The 18,832-nt window shown below is 42.1% G+C and overlaps 1 protein-coding gene across 1 annotated transcript in view; it reads left to right on the plus strand.

Moving 5' to 3' along the window:
* The first annotated feature begins 270 nt into the window (after positions 1-270).
* cdadc1 (cytidine and dCMP deaminase domain containing 1) overlaps positions 271-18,832 on the plus strand; it is a 29,650-nt gene continuing 11,088 nt past the window's right edge. The window contains exons 1-8 of the mRNA XM_084314795.1: positions 271-483; positions 2,682-2,785; positions 5,732-5,770; positions 10,763-10,901; positions 12,236-12,539; positions 13,841-14,047; positions 14,966-15,132; positions 16,678-16,727. Of these exons, the coding sequence (XP_084170921.1) occupies positions 348-483; positions 2,682-2,785; positions 5,732-5,770; positions 10,763-10,901; positions 12,236-12,539; positions 13,841-14,047; positions 14,966-15,132; positions 16,678-16,727 (1,146 nt within the window). The 5' untranslated portion in view covers positions 271-347. The remainder of the gene's footprint in view (positions 484-2,681; positions 2,786-5,731; positions 5,771-10,762; positions 10,902-12,235; positions 12,540-13,840; positions 14,048-14,965; positions 15,133-16,677; positions 16,728-18,832) is intronic.

An 18,832-nucleotide genomic window follows, 5' to 3' on the forward strand; every position in this document is an offset into this window, starting at 1 on the left:
TTAAAACGGGAACGCCTAACGCCACCCATTTTAGGAATTCACCTAATAATTGAATTCTTAAAATGAGCGACATCCCCCTTTAATCAAAACAAGAAGCGGTCGACGTGATGACGCCACTAGACCTGCGGTTGACGCCTATAACGCTGATTGGTCAGCTACTCCTTTCTCCCCGCCCACGTGGGCCACGTCAGAGGATATTATTGTCGGAAGCGGCTTCGACATTAGCGGCAGGCCGGCAGCAGCAGCAGCAGAACTCGTCTTAATGTTTGTGTTATTATACAGTCTGACTCTGGAGCCCAGAGGGTCTGATCTGTGTGATCTGTGTGTCCGCGGGAGTAGAGAGTTGGATGGCGGGATTGGCAGCAACGAGCGGCAGCCAGCAGGACCAGCGGGACTCGAACCCGCGGTGTTGTGCTCCGTGTCAATGCAAGAGAGGTGGCGATGTGAGAGAGGCCAGCACACAGACAGACACCACAGTGCAAGGTGAGACTGTCTGTATGTCATTCATAATAAATGTCATGATGAATTGAAAATGGGGGACCGTGATGTAAACAAGACGAAAGTCTTTCTCTGGTCTGCATCCCCTTAACAATTGTGTGTACTGTATTGAGCTGTACTGTACCCATTCTGCAATATGTTAATAAAGTTTTCAATCAATCAGACGGAGACAGTGTCTCTCTGAAGCACAAGACAATGTGGAACAAATAGGACACTTTTCCCCCGTGGCCCATATGCAGATTTAAAATCATTGTTGTACTTATGTGTCACTCACTATTCAATCATATCACAGTGGGGCTTAAGGAGGATTTCCCTAATCACATCATAGTCACCTTTTTAAATCTCAGATGACTAATTCCATATCTATCAACTAGTCAGCTGTTTGGAAACAGTTCCAATGTGGTGTATTAAAGGGACACTTCACCAAATAATAATTTTATGATGCACATAAGTTCACACATATCCCAATCCCATTTGTTTAGTTTGACAGTTATTGAGAGTCAATTAGTTTGAATGTGTCAACCAATGTGACATCAAAGTCCTGTCAAAGTCTCACACACCATACGGTGTATACACACACACGCATGCACGCATGCACACACACACACACACACACACACACACACAGACACAGACACAGACACACACACACTTCATTCAGCCTGCCACTACCTCTAGACCCCCATCGTCATCCACATCGGTACAACACCTACGGGAGACTGCCATTCAAAACTGGCCCCTACAAATGTCCTAATCCAGTTGTACAATAAAGACCAAGCATGGCTTTGTCAGTATTCCAATGTACCCAACCCCCCCCCCCCCCCCCCCCCACCTCCAATGTACAGCCCCACCCAACCCCACCCCACCTACCCAACCTCCTCCAATGAACAGTTTCTATGTCAAATGTAGGTCAGTATTCCAATGTACAGTGTGTGTCCCCCCCCTCCAATGTACAGCCCCACCCCACCTACCCAACCTCCCCCAATGCACAGTTTCTATGTCAAATGTATATACACTCTTTTTCTGGATTTTTTTTTTGTATCACAAACAGTACTGTATTTGAAAATCTGGTATGTCATAAATGTATAGATGTAGCAGTACTGTCTATCTGTATGTCGTGTGTGTCATATGATGAATTGAAAATGGAGGACCCTGATGGAAACAAGACGAAAGTCTTTCTCAGGTCTGCATCCTCTTAACAATTGTATGTATTGAGCTGTACTGTACTGTACCCATTCTGCAATCTGTTAATAAACTTATCAATCAATCAATAGATCACATGTCTATTACATACAGTAATGTAACAGTACTATATACCTGTATGTCATGTACTGTATGTCCCTGTGTCATAAATGTCATGATGTCAGGTATGTTGTGTATGTCATATATTATGATCTATGATGCATTGAAAATGGGGGACCCTGATGTAAACAAGACGAAAGTATTTCTCTGGTCTGCATCCCCTTAACAATTGTTTGTATTGAGCTGTACACTGTATTGTAACCATTCTGCAATCTGTTTAAATAAAGTTTTCATTCATTCATTCAGAGTAATAATTTAAAAATAATACATTCACAAAGCAATACAAATATTCCTTCCCCCCCAAAACATTTATATTGATTATTGAATTGATAATTTAAAACATGTTTGTGGATCATTATTAAATTGCATGAGTTGTGGCATGTCGTCATATCGTGTGTATAGCAACAATCACTAGAATACTGGGAATGACTGAGGTGGGGACCGAGTCAATGTTTTTGCAAGTCTTTACACTCAAGTCTCGAGTCAAGACTGCCAATTCCCAAGTCACGTCCCAAGTCAAGTGAATCACGCTGCTGATGTTGTACACTGGTGGGCTTGAGGAGGATATCAATCAAGTCCTTCGAGTCACGAGGCTCTAGTCTGAAGTCACTGGTGTTGATGAAGTTAAAATCCAGTTGCAAGTCTTTTGCTGGTTTTATCGACGAGTCATGTGACTGGACTCTTTATAATGGTTTAGAACTGGTTTACCACACCTCTGGTTTAGAACTGGTTTACCACACCTCTGGTTTAGAACTGGTTTACCACACCTCTGGTTTATAATGGTTTAGAACTGGTTTACCACACCTCTGGTTTATAATGGTTTACCTCTCTGTCTCTCTCTATCTCTCTCTCTGTCTTCTCTCTCTCTCTCTCTCTCTCAGGCCATGGCCCCAGGTTATCTAAGGTGAACCTGTTCACGTTGCTCAGTCTGTGGATGGAGTTGTTTCCTAAAGAGGAGCAGGAACACGCAGAGAGCAATGAGACTGTGAGTAGTACACACACACGCACACATACACACATACACACACACACACACATACACACACACACACACACATACACATACATACATACATATGGCACAATTTAAAAAGCAGCTTAAAAAATACACAGAGAAATACAGAAATGAGGATAAACAAAGTTATGTTATATTGTGTTATGTAGTGCTGTACTGTAATTCCTTTTTTGTTTGATATCCACGGTCTTCCCTGTTTGATTCCCACTGTCTTCCCTGTTTGATTCCCACTTTCTTCCATGTTTGATTCCCACTTCCCTGTTTGATATCCACTTTCTTCTCTGTTTGATTCCCACTTTCTTCTCTGTTTGATATCCACTTTGTTCTCTGTTTGATTCCCACTTTCTTCTGTTTGATTCCCACTTTCTTCTCTGTTTGATTCCCACTTTCTTCTCTGTTTGATTCCCACTTTCTTCCCTGTTTGATTCCCACTTTCTTCTCTGTTTGATTCCCACTTTCTTCTCTGTTTGATTCCCACTTTCTTCTCTGTTTGATTCCCACTTTCTTCTCTGTTTGATTCCCACTTTCTTCTGTTTGATATCCACTTTCTTCTCTGTTTGATTCCCACTTTCCTCTCTGTTTGATTCCCACTTTCTTCTGTTTGATTCCCACTTTCTTCTCTGTTTGATTCCCACTTTCCTCTCTGTTTGATTCCCACTTTCTTCTGTTTGATTCCCACTTTCTTCTGTTTGATTCCCACTTTCTTCTCTGTTTGATTCCCACTTTCTTCTCTGTTTGATTCCCACTTTCTTCTCTGTTTGATTCCCACTTTCCTCTCTGTTTGATTCCCACTTTCTTCCCTGTTTGATTCCCACTTTCTTCTCTGTTTGATTCCCACTTTCTTCTCTGTTTGATTCCCACTTTCTTCTGTTTGATTCCCACTTTCTTCTCTGTTTGATTCCCACTTTCTTCTCTGTTTGATTCCCACTTTCTTCTCTGTTTGATTCCCACTTTCCTCTCTGTTTGATTCCCACTTTCTTCCCTGTTTGATTCCCACTTTCTTCTCTGTTTGATTCCCACTTTCTTCTCTGTTTGATTCCCACTTTCTTCTGTTTGATTCCCACTTTCTTCTCTGTTTGATTCCCACTTTCTTCTCTGTTTGATTCCCACTTTCTTCTCTGTTTGATTCCCACTTTCCTCTCTGTTTGATTCCCACTTTCCTCTCTGTTTGATTCCCACTTTCTTCTCTGTTTGATTCCCACTTTCTTCTGTTTGATTCCCACTTTCTTCTCTGTTTGATTCCCACTTTCTTCTCTGTTTGATTCCCACTTTCTTCTCTGTTTGATTCCCACTTTCTTCTGGTTGATTCCCACTTTCTTCTCTGTTTGATTCCCACTTTCTTCTGTTTGATTCCCACTTTCTTCTCTGTTTGATTCCCACTTTCTTCTCTGTTTGATTCCCACTTTCTTCTCTGTTTGATTCCCACTTTCTTCTCTGTTTGATTCCCACTTTCTTCTGTTTGATTCCCACTTTCTTCTCTGTTTGATTCCCACTTTCTTCTGGTTGATTCCCACTTTCTTCTCTGTTTGATTCCCACTTTCTTCTGTTTGATTCCCACTTTCTTCTCTGTTTGATTCCCACTTTCTTCTCTGTTTGATTCCCACTTTCTTCCCTGTTTGATTCCCACTTTCTTCTCTGTTTGATTCCCACTTTCTTCTCTGTTTGATTCCCACTTTCTTCTCTGTTTGATTCCCACTTTCTTCTCTGTTTGATTCCCACTTTCTTCTCTGTTTGATTCCCACTTTCTTCTGGTTGATTCCCACTTTCTTCTCTATTCCCACTTTCTTCTCTGTTTGATTCCCACTTTCTTCTCTGTTTGATTCCCACTTTCTTCTCTGTTTGATTCCCACTTTCTTCTGTTTGATTCCCACTTTCTTCTGTTTGATTCCCACTTTCTTCTGTTTGATTCCCACTTTCTTCTGTTTGATTCCCACTTTCTTCTCTGTTTGATTCCCACTTTCTTCTCTGGTTGATTCCCACTTTCTTCTCTGTTTGATTCCCACTTTCTTCTCTGTTTGATTCCCACTTTCTTCTCTGTTTGATTCCCACTTTCTTCTCTGTTTGATTCCCACTTTCTTCTCTGTTTGATTCCCACTTTCTTCTCTGTTTGATTCCCACTTTCTTCTCTGTTTGATACCCACTTTCTTCTCTGTTTGATATCCACTTTCTTCTCTGTTTGATATCCACTTTCTTCTCTGTTTGATATCCACTTTCTTCTCTGTTTGATATCCACTTTCTTCTCTGTTTGATTCCCACTTTCTTCTCTGTTTGATTCCCACTTTCTTCTCTGTTTGATTCCCACTTTCTTCTCTGTTTGATACCCACTTTCTTCTCTGTTTGATATCCACTTTCTTCTCTGTTTGATTCCCACTTTCTTCTGTTTGATTCCCACTTTCTTCTCTGTTTGATTCCCACTTGTGTCCTTGTCCGCTCTTTGTTGTATGTATGTAAACTGTAAGACTGTCTCATCACATCATACTAACAAAGTCACATGACTGCTAGCCTTTTTCGAGGAATTGTGAGCTCCTTAACTAATTTAGGCTGCTAATAATGCATTATATAGCCTGCATATACACACGCACACAAATGTGTTTCCCGGTTTCAATGGGTTAACAAGGCGGGCTAGACGGTGCTGAGTCACATAATGTACATACAAAATATATACATACATACACATATACATACATAAATTTATACATACATATATGCATACATACACAGATATATGTATGTATATCAAATATTTCATATATATATACAGACAGACATAACATATATACATACCTTTATTTCACTTATTTAATTTTCATATTATTATGATGATGACATTTTTGATGACGATGTGGTCGTCCTCAGCCAGCGGTGGTGTTCAGCTCTGCATTAAGTGACGTGCCTCTGATTCCTGTTGGTGTCTAGGTGCGAGGGACGGGTCTGGTGGTCGTACAAGACAACAAGGTAAGAGCTCCGTCTCTATACATGTCAAAGGTCTGTCTCTCTGTATGTCAAAGGTCTGTCTCTCTGTATGTCTGTCTCTGTATGTCAAAGGTATGTCTCTCTGTATATCAAAGGTCTGTCTCTCTGTATGTCTGTCTCTGTATGTCAAAGGTCTGTCTCTCTGTATGTCTGTCTCTCTGTATGTCAAAGGTCTGTCTCTCTGTATATCTGTCTCTGTATGTCTGTCTCTCTGTATGTCTGTCTCTGTATGTCTGTCTCTCTGTATGTCTGTCTCTCTGTATGTCAAAGGTCTGTCTCTCTGTATGTCTGTCTCTCTGTATGTCAAAGGTCTGTCTCTCTGTATGTCTGTCTCTCTGTATGTCAAAGGTCTGTCTCTGTATGTCTGTCTCTCTGTATGTCAAAGGTCTGTCTCTCTGTATGTCTGTCTCTCTGTATGTCAAAGGTCTGTCTCTCTGTATGTCTGTCTCTCTGTATGTCAAAGGTCTGTCTCTCTGTATGTCTGTCTCTCTGTATGTCAAAGGTCTGTCTCTCTGTATATCTGTCTCTGTATGTCTGTCTCTCTGTATATCTGTCTCTGTATGTCAAAGGTCTGTCTCTCTGTATGTCAAAGGTCTGTCTCTCTGTATGTCTGTCTCTCTGTATGTCAAAGGTCTGTCTCTCTGTATATCTGTCTCTGTATGTCAAAGGTCAGTCTTTCTGTATATCAGAGGTCAGTCTTTCTGTATATCTGTCTCTGTATGTCATAGGTCAGTCTCTCTGTATATCAGTGGTCTGTCTCTCTGTTTATCAGGAGCAGGTTTTGGAGTGCGTGGAGGTTGGATTTAGAATTATTTTCAGTTGCTATTATTAAGTTAATCCTTGAGGGATGAAGCATGACTCTGCCTCTCTCTCTCTCTCTCTCTCTCTGTCGAAAATGCAGTTGACTAAAATTAGACTAAAACTAACAATATCAGTACAGTACATATCTCAAATTTCAGTATCTTAAATCTTACAGTATATTATTTTTATCTTATCTTACAGTATCTCTTAACCCTTTCACTGCCACACGACAGAAGGTTAGCCCTTTACTATCACACAACCGACGGCGATGATGCTAATGATGGAGCATCGCCGTCGGTTGTGTGATAGTAAAGGGCTAACCTTCTGTATTGTCACAGTGAAAGGGTTAACCGGCTGTCATGTGGCAGTGAAAGGGTTAACCTATCTTATGTTACAGTATATTATTTGATCTTATCTTATCTTACAGTATCTTACGGCATCTTATCTGATCTGATCTGGTCTTTAGATTGACTGAGTGTGTTGTTCTGAAGGTGACAGGTCTTTACTAGGGATGCACCGATATTGATATCGGCTCCGATATGACAAAAATAGCTGGATCGGGTATAAAAAAAATACATATTAGTGCTGTCAGGCGATTAAAAAAAGTAATCTAATTAATTACAGGATTTGTAATTAATTAATCGCATTTTAATCGCATAACCATTTTATGCCTGATATTCTATATTATATAATCATATTTCAAATAGCATGTGTCCGGATGGCAGAATTCAGTACTGTATCTACAAAACCTTCTGTTTAATCATCTTCCATCTATTAATTTGCTTAGATTTTTCAGGTCTGGTCAATTTGAGCATGGTGTTATTCACAGTCAACGATACATTTTTTTTATTGATATTCTCATTTGGTTCATTACAATTTACTCAAAGCCTAGTAACAGACACAGTATTTCTGACACTGGGAATACATTCCCTGAGATCCATTAGATGTCCCTAGAATCAGATACCAAGAACATGCAAATGGACTATATAAAAAAAAAAGTCTGTAAATGTGTATTATATGTTCTTATGGAATGAATGAGATTTCTTTTTTTTGGTAATAAATTTTGAGTTAATTTTCATAATGCAATAATTTGCTGTGTAATTAATTAATCTAATTAACACGATAAACTGACAGCCCTAATACATATATCAGATTATTCTTATTTATTATAATAATATAATAATAAATAAAATAATAAATAACAAATTCAGTACATTTATATATTTCCGATACCGATATCAACCGATACCGATATATGCAGGCCCCCCCCCCCCCCCAAAAAACGGAATAATTACAGGTAATTAACATTACATATCTCTTGTTGTGGAATTAACACAACATTATGCATACTTTTGACAATAAATAAAATCAGAATTTGTTCTGAAGGTGATGGGTCTGCACTGACTGAGTGTTGTGTTGTTCTGAAGGTGATGGGTCTCCACTAGGGGTGGAACGATACGCATTAGAACCGTACACCGTTCGATACGACCTCCACGGTTCGGGGCGTCTGTGTATCGTACGGTTCAGATGATGCACAAAAAAAAATGAAAAATAAAAATAATTTGGCACGGAGCCGGGAGAGGTGAGCGCTGGCTGCAGCAGCACTGCAGGTGCTAGTCAGTTTTTTGTAAATGGCAAGCGCGATATAAATCAATCTTCATTATGACTTTAAAAACATAGCCATTAACATTACATAGCCCTACACACATCTTGCCATAACGTTAGCAGTTTGTACAACACAACGCACGTTTTAACTATGGTAGCCCGCCAGCTAATACAATCAATGAAATTTTATCGTAGCTACTAGCTAGCAGAGGAGAAAATGGGAGTCTGAGAGGTGGGGTGTTTTTTTTTTTATCCACTTTTTCTCCCATTTTTCTATATTTTTCTCCCATCCCAATTTCGTATCATCCAATTCAACCCTCCCCTGTCACGAACGCTGTTTCTTGCCTCCCACAAGCCGGCTGCAATGTGGACTAAGTCATACATAGCACAAGTCCCCTCCGGTACTTGAGGTAACAGCAGTCGCATCTTTTCACCTGCGCAGCTCGATCTCTCAGTGTCGAGGAGTAACGCGTGGGAGGCTCACGCTGCCCCCGACACTTCCTGATTCTACTGCGCAGGCGCACCAACCGACTTGTAGGAGTCGCTTGTTCACAACGCCCGATCCCCACCCTTCAGTTTCCCTCCCCGTAATACGGCCAATGTGTATTACTGCGGACGACCAGCTAAACTGAAAACAATGTGGAGAGCTGGATTCGAACACGCGAATCCTAGCGTCTCCACACTGGTGGCGAGTGCCTTGCCCACTACACCACCTAGCCGCCCTGAGAGGTGGGGTGTTTAAAGACAATGATAGGCGTTTATTCAACATCCAAGAAGGCTAACATACAACTGTATTTACTAACTCCAACCGGGACTATTGCCGCTTTTCCACTGCATGTTATGAACTCCTAACGTTACCGGAGCTGAAGGTCCCACACGCTAAAATGTCCCTGCGAACCCGCCAACCCATAGATAGTTCCAACTCACCGAATTACGTAATCCACCACAGTTGCACTCAATATTTAAATAATGTTATTCTAAATAAATGTAGACAGATAATGTACGTATTTTAAAAATAGAATGAACAGAGCAGTGTTGTTTTGAAACAGTACAGTGTGTGTGTGTTAGTTTGATGTATGCTGCAATTTATATTGATGGCTTTCTAATTTGTTTATTTATTTATTTTAAATAACAGTGACACTTTTCAGAAAGAAGCATTTTGTATAAAAGTATTCTGTACTTCTGTATGACAACTAATAAAGAAACTTGAAAGTTTCCCTTTGATAAGAAATCCAGCCATATTCCTTTCATTGTATTTCAAATATTGCACTTTAATTTCAAGCGGAAAACTAATCTTTCCATTAGCATTAACCCTTTCAGTGCCACGGACAACATATCTCGTTTTATCAGCCCCCCCGTTGAGTGCCCACAACGACAAATATCGTTTTATTAGCGATCTGATTTCATATTTCATCAACCGAGTCTCCCGTTGGTACACCAGCCCCTACAGAAGCTCAGAATGGAAAAAAGTGCCCCCTATCGTCTATCCCTGTGTAACTGCAGGTCAGTTGCTTAGACTGACCTGGGATCTGTAGATCTGTAGATATGTAGAGGCGGAGCCAGCTGGTTCCTTGTGCTGGCAAGAAGTCTGATCAACATGGAAGTCATCGCGGGACAGGAATCGGCCTGGAATATATATTTACAGCAGCCAATACTCAATCAATAAGCGTGATCGATATTTGGAATGGCGATCAGGAATTGGAATGATCTTTTTGGAGAATATCTGTAAGGAATCTATTTTACCAGTCTTGGGATAATCAGAGTTGTATTCGCTGCGATCTCAGCGTTTGCCCTATGTGTGATGTGTCTGTGTGTGCGCGATCGCTGATGAGGAAATAAGAGAATCGATTATTTCAGATCGCCTCTATAGCGTGCATACGTACACATATACTATTGATAATCTAGCGTTTATTTGAAAACGATTCATAAATAGGCCGAAAAATGACAGTTTTTGTGTATTCTAGAATATTCCAGTAAATGTCTTTTATCATGGAATCTTTATATTTTCCTTGAAAACGAGGGCTTTTCAAAATGCTATAAAACGAAAATGAACCGATAAAAAAACAATCCGCTTCGACAATGTTGACTGCAAACGAGTCATTGATAAAGCGACGGGCAGATTAGACACATAGCCATAATTTAAAACATAGATTAGGCGTTTTTAACGCTAACATTGAAGTGGATGGTGGCATTCAACGGGTAGGGCTCTGAAAGTGTTAAGAACTGACAATCAGGGAATTTAAACATTGTTGACATTGTTTTTTTGTGTTTATATTAAAGAAAGGAAAGTCTAGTGCTGGCTGAGCATATTGTTTGTTTGCACTAAATTAATACATTGACAAATGTAGCCTATATATATATATAAATGAGAAGCATGTTTAGATTTTTGAGTGTTACATTAAAAAAAAAATAAAAAAAATAAACGTATATCGAACCGAACCGAAAACCGTGATACGAACCGAACCGTTGATTTTGTGAACCGTTCCACCTCTAGTCTGCACTGACTGAGTGTTGTGTTGTTCTGAAGGTGATGGGTCTCCACTGACTGAGTGTTGTGTTGTTCTGAAGGTGATGGGTCTGCACTGCTCTGGTCCAGAGCTCCATGCTGGACAGGTAGCCATCATCAGACACGGTCCCAGACTGGCTGACTGCCACCTGTACTTCTCCAGGAGACCCTGCGCCACCTGCCTGAAGATGATCATCAACGGTGAGGAGAGGGAGGGAGGGAGGGATGATGGAGGGATAGAGGGGGTGATGATGGAGGGATAGAGGGAGGGAGGGATGAGGAAGGGATAGAGGGGGTGATGATGTGAGGGATAGAGGGAGGGAGGGATAGAGGGAGGGATGAGGAAGGGATGATGGAGGGAGGGATGGATGAGGAAGGGATAGAGGGAGGGATGATGGATGGATGAGGGAGGGATAGAGGGATAGATGATATAGGGAGGGATGAGGGATGGAGGGAGGGATGATGGAGGGATAGAGGGAGGGAGGGATGATGATGGAGGCATAGATAGAGGGGGGAGGGATAGAGGAATGGATGATGGAGGGATGGATGATAGAGGGAGGGATGGAAATTCCAGAATGATTCCAAAATATATTAATCCCCAACATGTAGATGAATGAAGTTAAAACAACACATTCAGGAGAGACATTTCAGACCTAGTTATCAGGAGAGACATTTCAGACCTGTATGTGGGTAGACTATAGTATGAGGTGGAAAATAAAGTGTAAACAAAGTGTCTTGTCGTGTTGGGCACGTCTGACACGTATTGATAAGGCTCTTTACCAGCCGGTGTGTCGTGCGTTTGAACAGAATATCATACTGGTGTCTCTTCACAGCTGGGGTGAACAGAATATCATACTGGTGTCTCTTCACAGCTGAGGTGAACAGAATATCATACTGGTGTCTCTTCACAGCTGAGGTGAACAGAATATCATACTGGTGTCTCTTCACAGCTGAGGTGAACAGAATATCATACTGGTCTCTCTTCACAGCTGGGGTGAACAGAATATCATACTGGTGTCTCTTCACAGCTGAGGTGAACAGAATATCATACTGGTGTCTCTTCACAGCTGGGGTGAACAGAATATCATACTGGTCTCTCTTCACAGCTGAGGTGAACAGAATATCATACTGGTGTCTCTTCACAGCTGGGGTGAACAGAATATCATACTGGTGTCTCTTCACAGCTGAGGTGAACAGAATATCATACTGGTGTCTCTTCACAGCTGAGGTGAACAGAATATCATACTGGTGTCTCTTCACAGCTGAGGTGAACAGAATATCATACTGGTGTCTCTTCACAGCTGAGGTGAACAGAATATCATACTGGTGTCTCTTCACAGCTGAGGTGAACAGAATATCATACTGGTGTCTCTTCACAGCTGAGGTGAACAGAATATCATACTGGTGTCTCTTCACAGCTGAGGTGAACAGAATATCATACTGGTCTCTCTTCACAGCTGGGGTGAACAGAATCTCATACTGGTGTCTCTTCACAGCTGAGGTGAACAGAATCTCATACTGGTCTCTCTTCACAGCTGGGGTGAACAGAATCTCCTTCTGGCCCGGTGACCCCGAGGTCAGCCTGCTGAGGTCGCCTTCCGCAGAGCCAACGGACTACACTTCCCAGCATGCAACAGACTACGTGACGCAGGAGGCGGAGCTGGACGCCGTGGCGACGGAGAGGCTGAAGTCCAACAGCCGTCCTCACATCTGCGTGACGCTGCAGCCCCTGGCTCCCGGGCTGGCGCAGTTCATAGACCAGACCTCTAGGGGGAGCGATTTCATGGAGAAGGTGATAGGAGATGAGACGGGGTTGGATGCTGACGAACTCTTTGCCAGGTACACAATATTACTGTGTATAATATATAATATATAATGTAGATCTTTCAGTGGTTTAAAACAATATTACTGTGTATAATATATAATAAATAATGTAGATCTTTCAGTGGTTTAAAACAATATTACTGTGTATAATATATAATAAATATATATACTGTAGACCTTTCAGTGGTTTAAAACAATTACACAATATTACTGTGTATAATATATAATGCATATATATACTGTAGACCTTTCAGTGGTTTAAAACAATTACACAATATTACTGTGTGTATAATGTAGACATTTCAGTGGTTTAAAACAATATACTGTGTATAATATATAAATATAATATATATAATGTAGACCTTTCAGTGGTTTAAAACAATAACACAATATACTGTGTGTGTAATTATATATATATATATATATATATATATATATACTGTAGACCTTTCAGTGGTTTAAAACAATTACACAATATACTGTATTCTACTTTTAGTTTTATATATCTCTCTTGTGCTGACCTGCACCTCCAGTCGGGGTCCAACTAGATGTGCACAAGTCTTATTTAGTTTTATATATATATATATATATATATATATACTGTAGACCTTTCAGTGGTTTAAAACAATTACACTATGTACACGTGCTGGACTTATGCTGGTCCTTGGGTGATAGTATGGATGAAATGGGTGCTAGTACAGACTCTGGTGTTTGACAGTTTCCAGTTATATAATTTCAGCGCTGTAATCCACGTATTGCACTGGGCTGTATCTGGTAGGAACAGGTTGCACTGGGCTGTATCTGGTAGGAACAGGGTGCACTGGGCTGTATCTGGTAGGAACAGGTTGCACTGGGCTGTATCTGGTAGGAACAGGTTGCACTGGGCTGTATCTGGTAGGAACAGGTTGCACTGGGCTGTATCTGGTAGGAACAGGTTGCACTGGGCTGTATCTGGTAGGAACAGGTTGCACTGGGCTGTATCTGGTAGGAACAGCTTGCACTGGGCTGTATCTGGTAGGAACAGGTTGCACTGGACTGTATCTGGTAGGAACAGCTTGCACTGGGCTGTAGTATCTGGTAGGAACAGAACAGCATATCCCTGCACAGTCTGGCTACACTTCAGTTTAGCATTACATCACCTGATAACATCAGCTGTTCTCGTGTTTTTTAAATGTTGTGGACCAGATGTTCTGAACTGGAACAATGATGTTGTTGTTACCTAGCAACTGAAAACATGGTTGAAAATGTCACACAGATGGACACTGCCAGACAGACAGCGTAGGAGACTCATGTTAACCGTCTGTCCCTCCACCCAGACAGCGTAGGAGACATCTGGAGACGTTCTCCGGGGAGTTCCTGATCCCCACAGAGCGGCAGCACCGGGAGGTTCTGACCCAGATGGGTCTGGAGAACGTCTGCATGGAGCCCTACTTCTCCAGCCTGAGGCAGAACATGCTGGAGCTGGTCGGCCTGCTGGCCTCCGTCGCTGCGGGGGTCCCGCTGCTGCATCACGGCTTCTACAGGTCAGTGGGAGGAGCCTCTACGGGTCAGTGGGAGGAGCTTCTACGGGTCAGTGGGAGGAGCTTCTACCGGTCAGTGGGAGGAGCTTCTACGGGTCAGTGGGAGGAGCTTCTACAGGTCAGTGGGAGGAGCCTCTACGGGTCAGTGGGAGGAGCCTATATGGGTCAGTGGGAGGAGCTTCTACAGGTAAGTGGGAGGAGCTAGGTCAGTGGGAGGAGCTTCTACAGGTCAGTGGGAGGAGCTTCTACAGGTCAGTGGGATGAGCTTATAGAGGTCAGTGGGAGGAGCTTCTACAAGTCAGTGGGAGGAGCTTCCTGCAGCTTCATGCTCTTAAGGAGGGATGGTGTGATCCTAGCCCTTCTAGGGGCTCTGAACTCCAGCTTGGTGTGATCCTAGCCCTTCTAGGGGCTCTGAACTCCAGCTTGGTGTGATCCTAGCCCTTCTAGGGGCTCTGAACTCCAGCTTGGTGTGATCCTAGCCCTTCTAGGGGCTCTGTAATCCATCTTGGAAGAGCAGTGTCCTTTTTGGAGCCTTTATTATATGATTTACATAATATGACTTTTTTTATCGTTTTTGATGTGCGTTGGATCAAATCTGACCAGGGTTGAGGTTATACACGCATTATTTATTACACAATTAAACCAGGCGGACCTACAATAGGAAACAATGGATATTCAATTACCAGGCATATCTATTGGTTTTCTTAACTTGAAGTGTGCAGCTATGTAGGACACTATGTAGAAGAAGACTAATATAGGACCCTATGTAGGAGAAGACTAATGGGACCGGGACAATAATGACTCGGATCGGGCTCCGGGGTAGAAAAACTGACAACTCACTCACTCACACGTAGCCACTCTGCCAGTTCAATCTAAGTGAGAATGCTTCCCTCTGTGTCTGTCCTTGTGTCTGTTTCATAGGGAAGAACAAGAAGATTCATCCATGGATCCTGTTCCATCGTCCTCATCCCAGGCTGCCCTGCCCCAGTCCTCTCTCCAGGGGGCGCCCCAGTCCTCTCTCCAGGGGGTGACCCAGGAAGTAGCCAGACACTGCATCATCCAGGCCAGACTGCTGGCCTACCGGACAGGTCTGTCTTGTGTCCGTTTAGACACAAAAAATCCCACAATAGTAACACTAGTAACAATAGTAGCAATAGTAGCAATAGTAACACTAGTAACAATAGTAACACTAGTAGCAATAGTAACACTAGTAACACTAGTAACAATAGTAACAATAGTAACACTAGTAGCAATAGTAACACTAGTAACAATAGTAACACTAGTAACAATAGTAACACTAGTAACACTAGTAGCAATAGAACACTAGTAACACTAGTAACAATAGTAACAATAGTAACACTAGTTCAAGTTCAAGTTCAAGTTCTTTAATAGTTGTCATACAGAAGTACAGAATACTTTCATACAAAATGCTTCTTACTGTTACGCTCCAGTAACACTAGTAACAATAGTAACACTAGTAGCAATAGTAACAATAGTAACACTAGTAACAATAGTAACACTAGTAACAATAGTAACAATAATGGCAATAGTAACAATAGTAACACTAGTAACAATAGTAGCAATAGTAACAATAGTAGCAATAATACCAAATGTGATTTTCCTTTTTTAAAACCAATAAAAACTATTTAAACCAATACAAATATGAAGATTTATTAAATGTTCAAACAGGCGCAGGTCAAACTTCAGAGAACGTCAGTGTGATTGTTTGGCGTTCAGTGCCTTGCTAAAGGGCATTTGGCCTGAGCTGGAATTTTGTACATCATTAATATAGTACAGTGTGGAGGAGGAGAAGGAGACATACAGGACTTGTTGAGCTGCATGTCACATTCTGTTGATGATGAGCTGCCTGGCCACATTCCCAGCCCTCTGACAAGCCACAGTGTGGCACACATGAATGACATTACCAGACATGTCTCTGTCCAATAACATCAGGGTCTGACGTGGGCGTGGTCTTTTGTCTGGGGGTAGAGCAGTCCTTTCAGGAAGCAAAGCCACATGTGACACGGTGCCAGCAAAACCAAAAAAAGATAAATATCACTTTTCTACATGTTTTAAATTAAAATAACTTGGTAGAAAAGGCTAAGTGAATGTGCATGAATACATATTTGATTGCCCAAATAAAAAAGACATTAGCAACTTCAGAGGGTGGGACCTATAAACACATTTACTATCCAATAGCATTGTGAGGCTGAACAACAGGACCCATTGACTATGTAAATGTGCGTAAAGAAACAAAAAATAAACCATTTACAGACTTTAAAATTATTTAAATTTTTTTAGCTAAAATGTTTTTAGTGATGTTGTAATCTTGAAACTGGGAGCCTCACAGGGTTACATTATTTCAGTTTTTATTTATCTACTAAAACAGTTTTTTCATTCGTTGCCTCTGGGCAACATTGTGCAGACATTAGGGGGGTTAAAACCTCTTAGTACACTGTTGTCCCGAGGCAACGACCAGTATCTGGTCAGGTGGGTTAAAAATCTTGGTGTTCTAGTACCTCTTAGTACACTGTTGTCCCGAGGCAACAACCAGATTTTATGACTGATATATCATCAGGGACCCACAAGCTCTCAGAAAATGGGAGTGAAATCTTTTCTTTATTCTATTCCAGAGGATCCTAAGGTCGGGGTTGGTGCCGTGATATGGGCCCTGGGGACGTCTGTGAGTTACCCCTCCTAGTTACCCCTCACAGTCTTCATACCCCTCCTTGTTGCATACAGTCCTCATATCCCTCCTAGTTACCCCTCACAGTCCTCATATCTCTCCTAGTTACACAGTCCTCATACCCCTCCTAGTTACACACAGTCCTCATATCCCTCCTAGTTACACACAGTCCTCATATCCCTCCTAGTTACACACTGTCCTCATATCCCTCCTAGTTACACACAGTCCTCATATCTCTCCTAGTTACACACAGTCCTCGTATCTCTCCTAGTTACACACAGTCCTCATATACCTCCTAGTTACACACAGTCCTCATATCCCTCCTAGTTACACACAGTCCTCATATACCTCGTTACACACAGTCCTCATATCCCTCCTAGTTACACACAGTCCTCATATCTCTCCTAGTTACACAGTCCTCATATCCCTCCTAGTTACACACAGTCCTCATATCCCTCCTAGTTACACACAGTCCTCATATCCCTCCTAGTTACACACAGTCCTCATATCCCTCCTAGTTACACACAGTCCTCATATCCCTCCTTGTTGCATACAGTCCTCATATCCCTCCTAGTTACACACAGTCCTCATATCCCTCCTTGTTACACACAGTCCTCATATCCCTCCTAGTTACACACAGTCCTCATATCCCTCCTAGTTACACACAGTCCTCATATCCCTCCTTGTTGCATACAGTCCTCATATCCCTCCTAGTTACCCCTCACAGTCCTCGTATACCTCCTAGTTACACACAGTCCTCATATCTCCTAGTTACACAGTCCTCATACCCCTCTTAGTTACACACAGTCCTCATATCCCTCCTAGTTACACACAGTCCTCATATCCCTCCTAGTTACACACAGTCCTCATATCCCTCCTTGTTGCATACAGTCCTCATATCTCTCCTAGTTACACAGTCCTCATACCCCTCCTAGTTACACACAGTCCTCATATCCCTCCTAGTTACACACAGTCCTCATATCCCTCCTAGTTACACACAGTCCTCATACCCCTCCTTGTTGCATACAGTCCTCATATCCCTCCTAGTTACACACAGTCCTCATATACCTCCTAGTTACACACGGTCCTCATATCCCTCCTAGTTACACACAGTCCTCATATACCTCCTAGTTACACACAGTCCTCATATCCCTCCTAGTTACACACAGTCCTCATACCTCTCCTAGTTACAGTCCTCATACCCCTCCTAGTTACACACAGTCCTCATATCCCTCCTAGTTACACACAGTCCTCATATACCTCCTAGTTACACACAGTCCTCATATCCCTCCTAGTTACACACAGTCCTCATATCTCTCCTAGTTACACAGTCCTCATATCCCTCCTAGTTACACACAGTCCTCATATCCCTCCTAGTTACACACAGTCCTCATATCCCTCCTAGTTACACACAGTCCTCATATCCCTCCTAGTTACACACAGTCCTCATATCCCTCCTAGTTACACACAGTCCTCATATCCCTCCTAGTTACACACAGTCCTCATATCCCTCCTAGTTACACACAGTCCTCATATCCCTCCTAGTTACACACAGTCCTCATATCCCTCCTAGTTACACACAGTCCTCATATCCCTCCTAGTTACACACAGTCCTCATATATCTCCTAGTTACACACAGTCCTCATATCTCTCCTAGTTACACACAGTCCTCATATCCCTCCTAGTTACACACAGTCCTCATATCCCTCCTAGTTACACACAGTCCTCATATCCCTCCTAGTTACACACAGTCCTCATATCCCTCCTAGTTACACACAGTCCTCATATCCCTCCTAGTTACACACAGTCCTCATATCCCTCCTAGTGACACACAGTCCTCATATCTCTCCTAGTTACACACAGTCCTCATATCCCTCCTAGTTACACACCGTCCTCATATCCCTCCTAGTTACACACAGTCCTCATATCTCTCCTAGTTACACACAGTCCTCATATCTCTCCTAGTTACACACAGTCCTCATATCTCTCCTAGTTACACACAGTCCTCGTATACCTCCTAGTTACACACAGTCCTCGTATCTCTCCTAGTTACACACAGTCCTCGTATCCCTCCTAGTTACACACAGTCCTCGTATCCCTCC

Source organism: Notolepis coatsorum (genome assembly GCF_963971535.1).
Source record: "Notolepis coatsorum genome assembly, chromosome: 1".
Lineage (NCBI taxonomy): Eukaryota > Metazoa > Chordata > Actinopteri > Aulopiformes > Paralepididae > Notolepis > Notolepis coatsorum.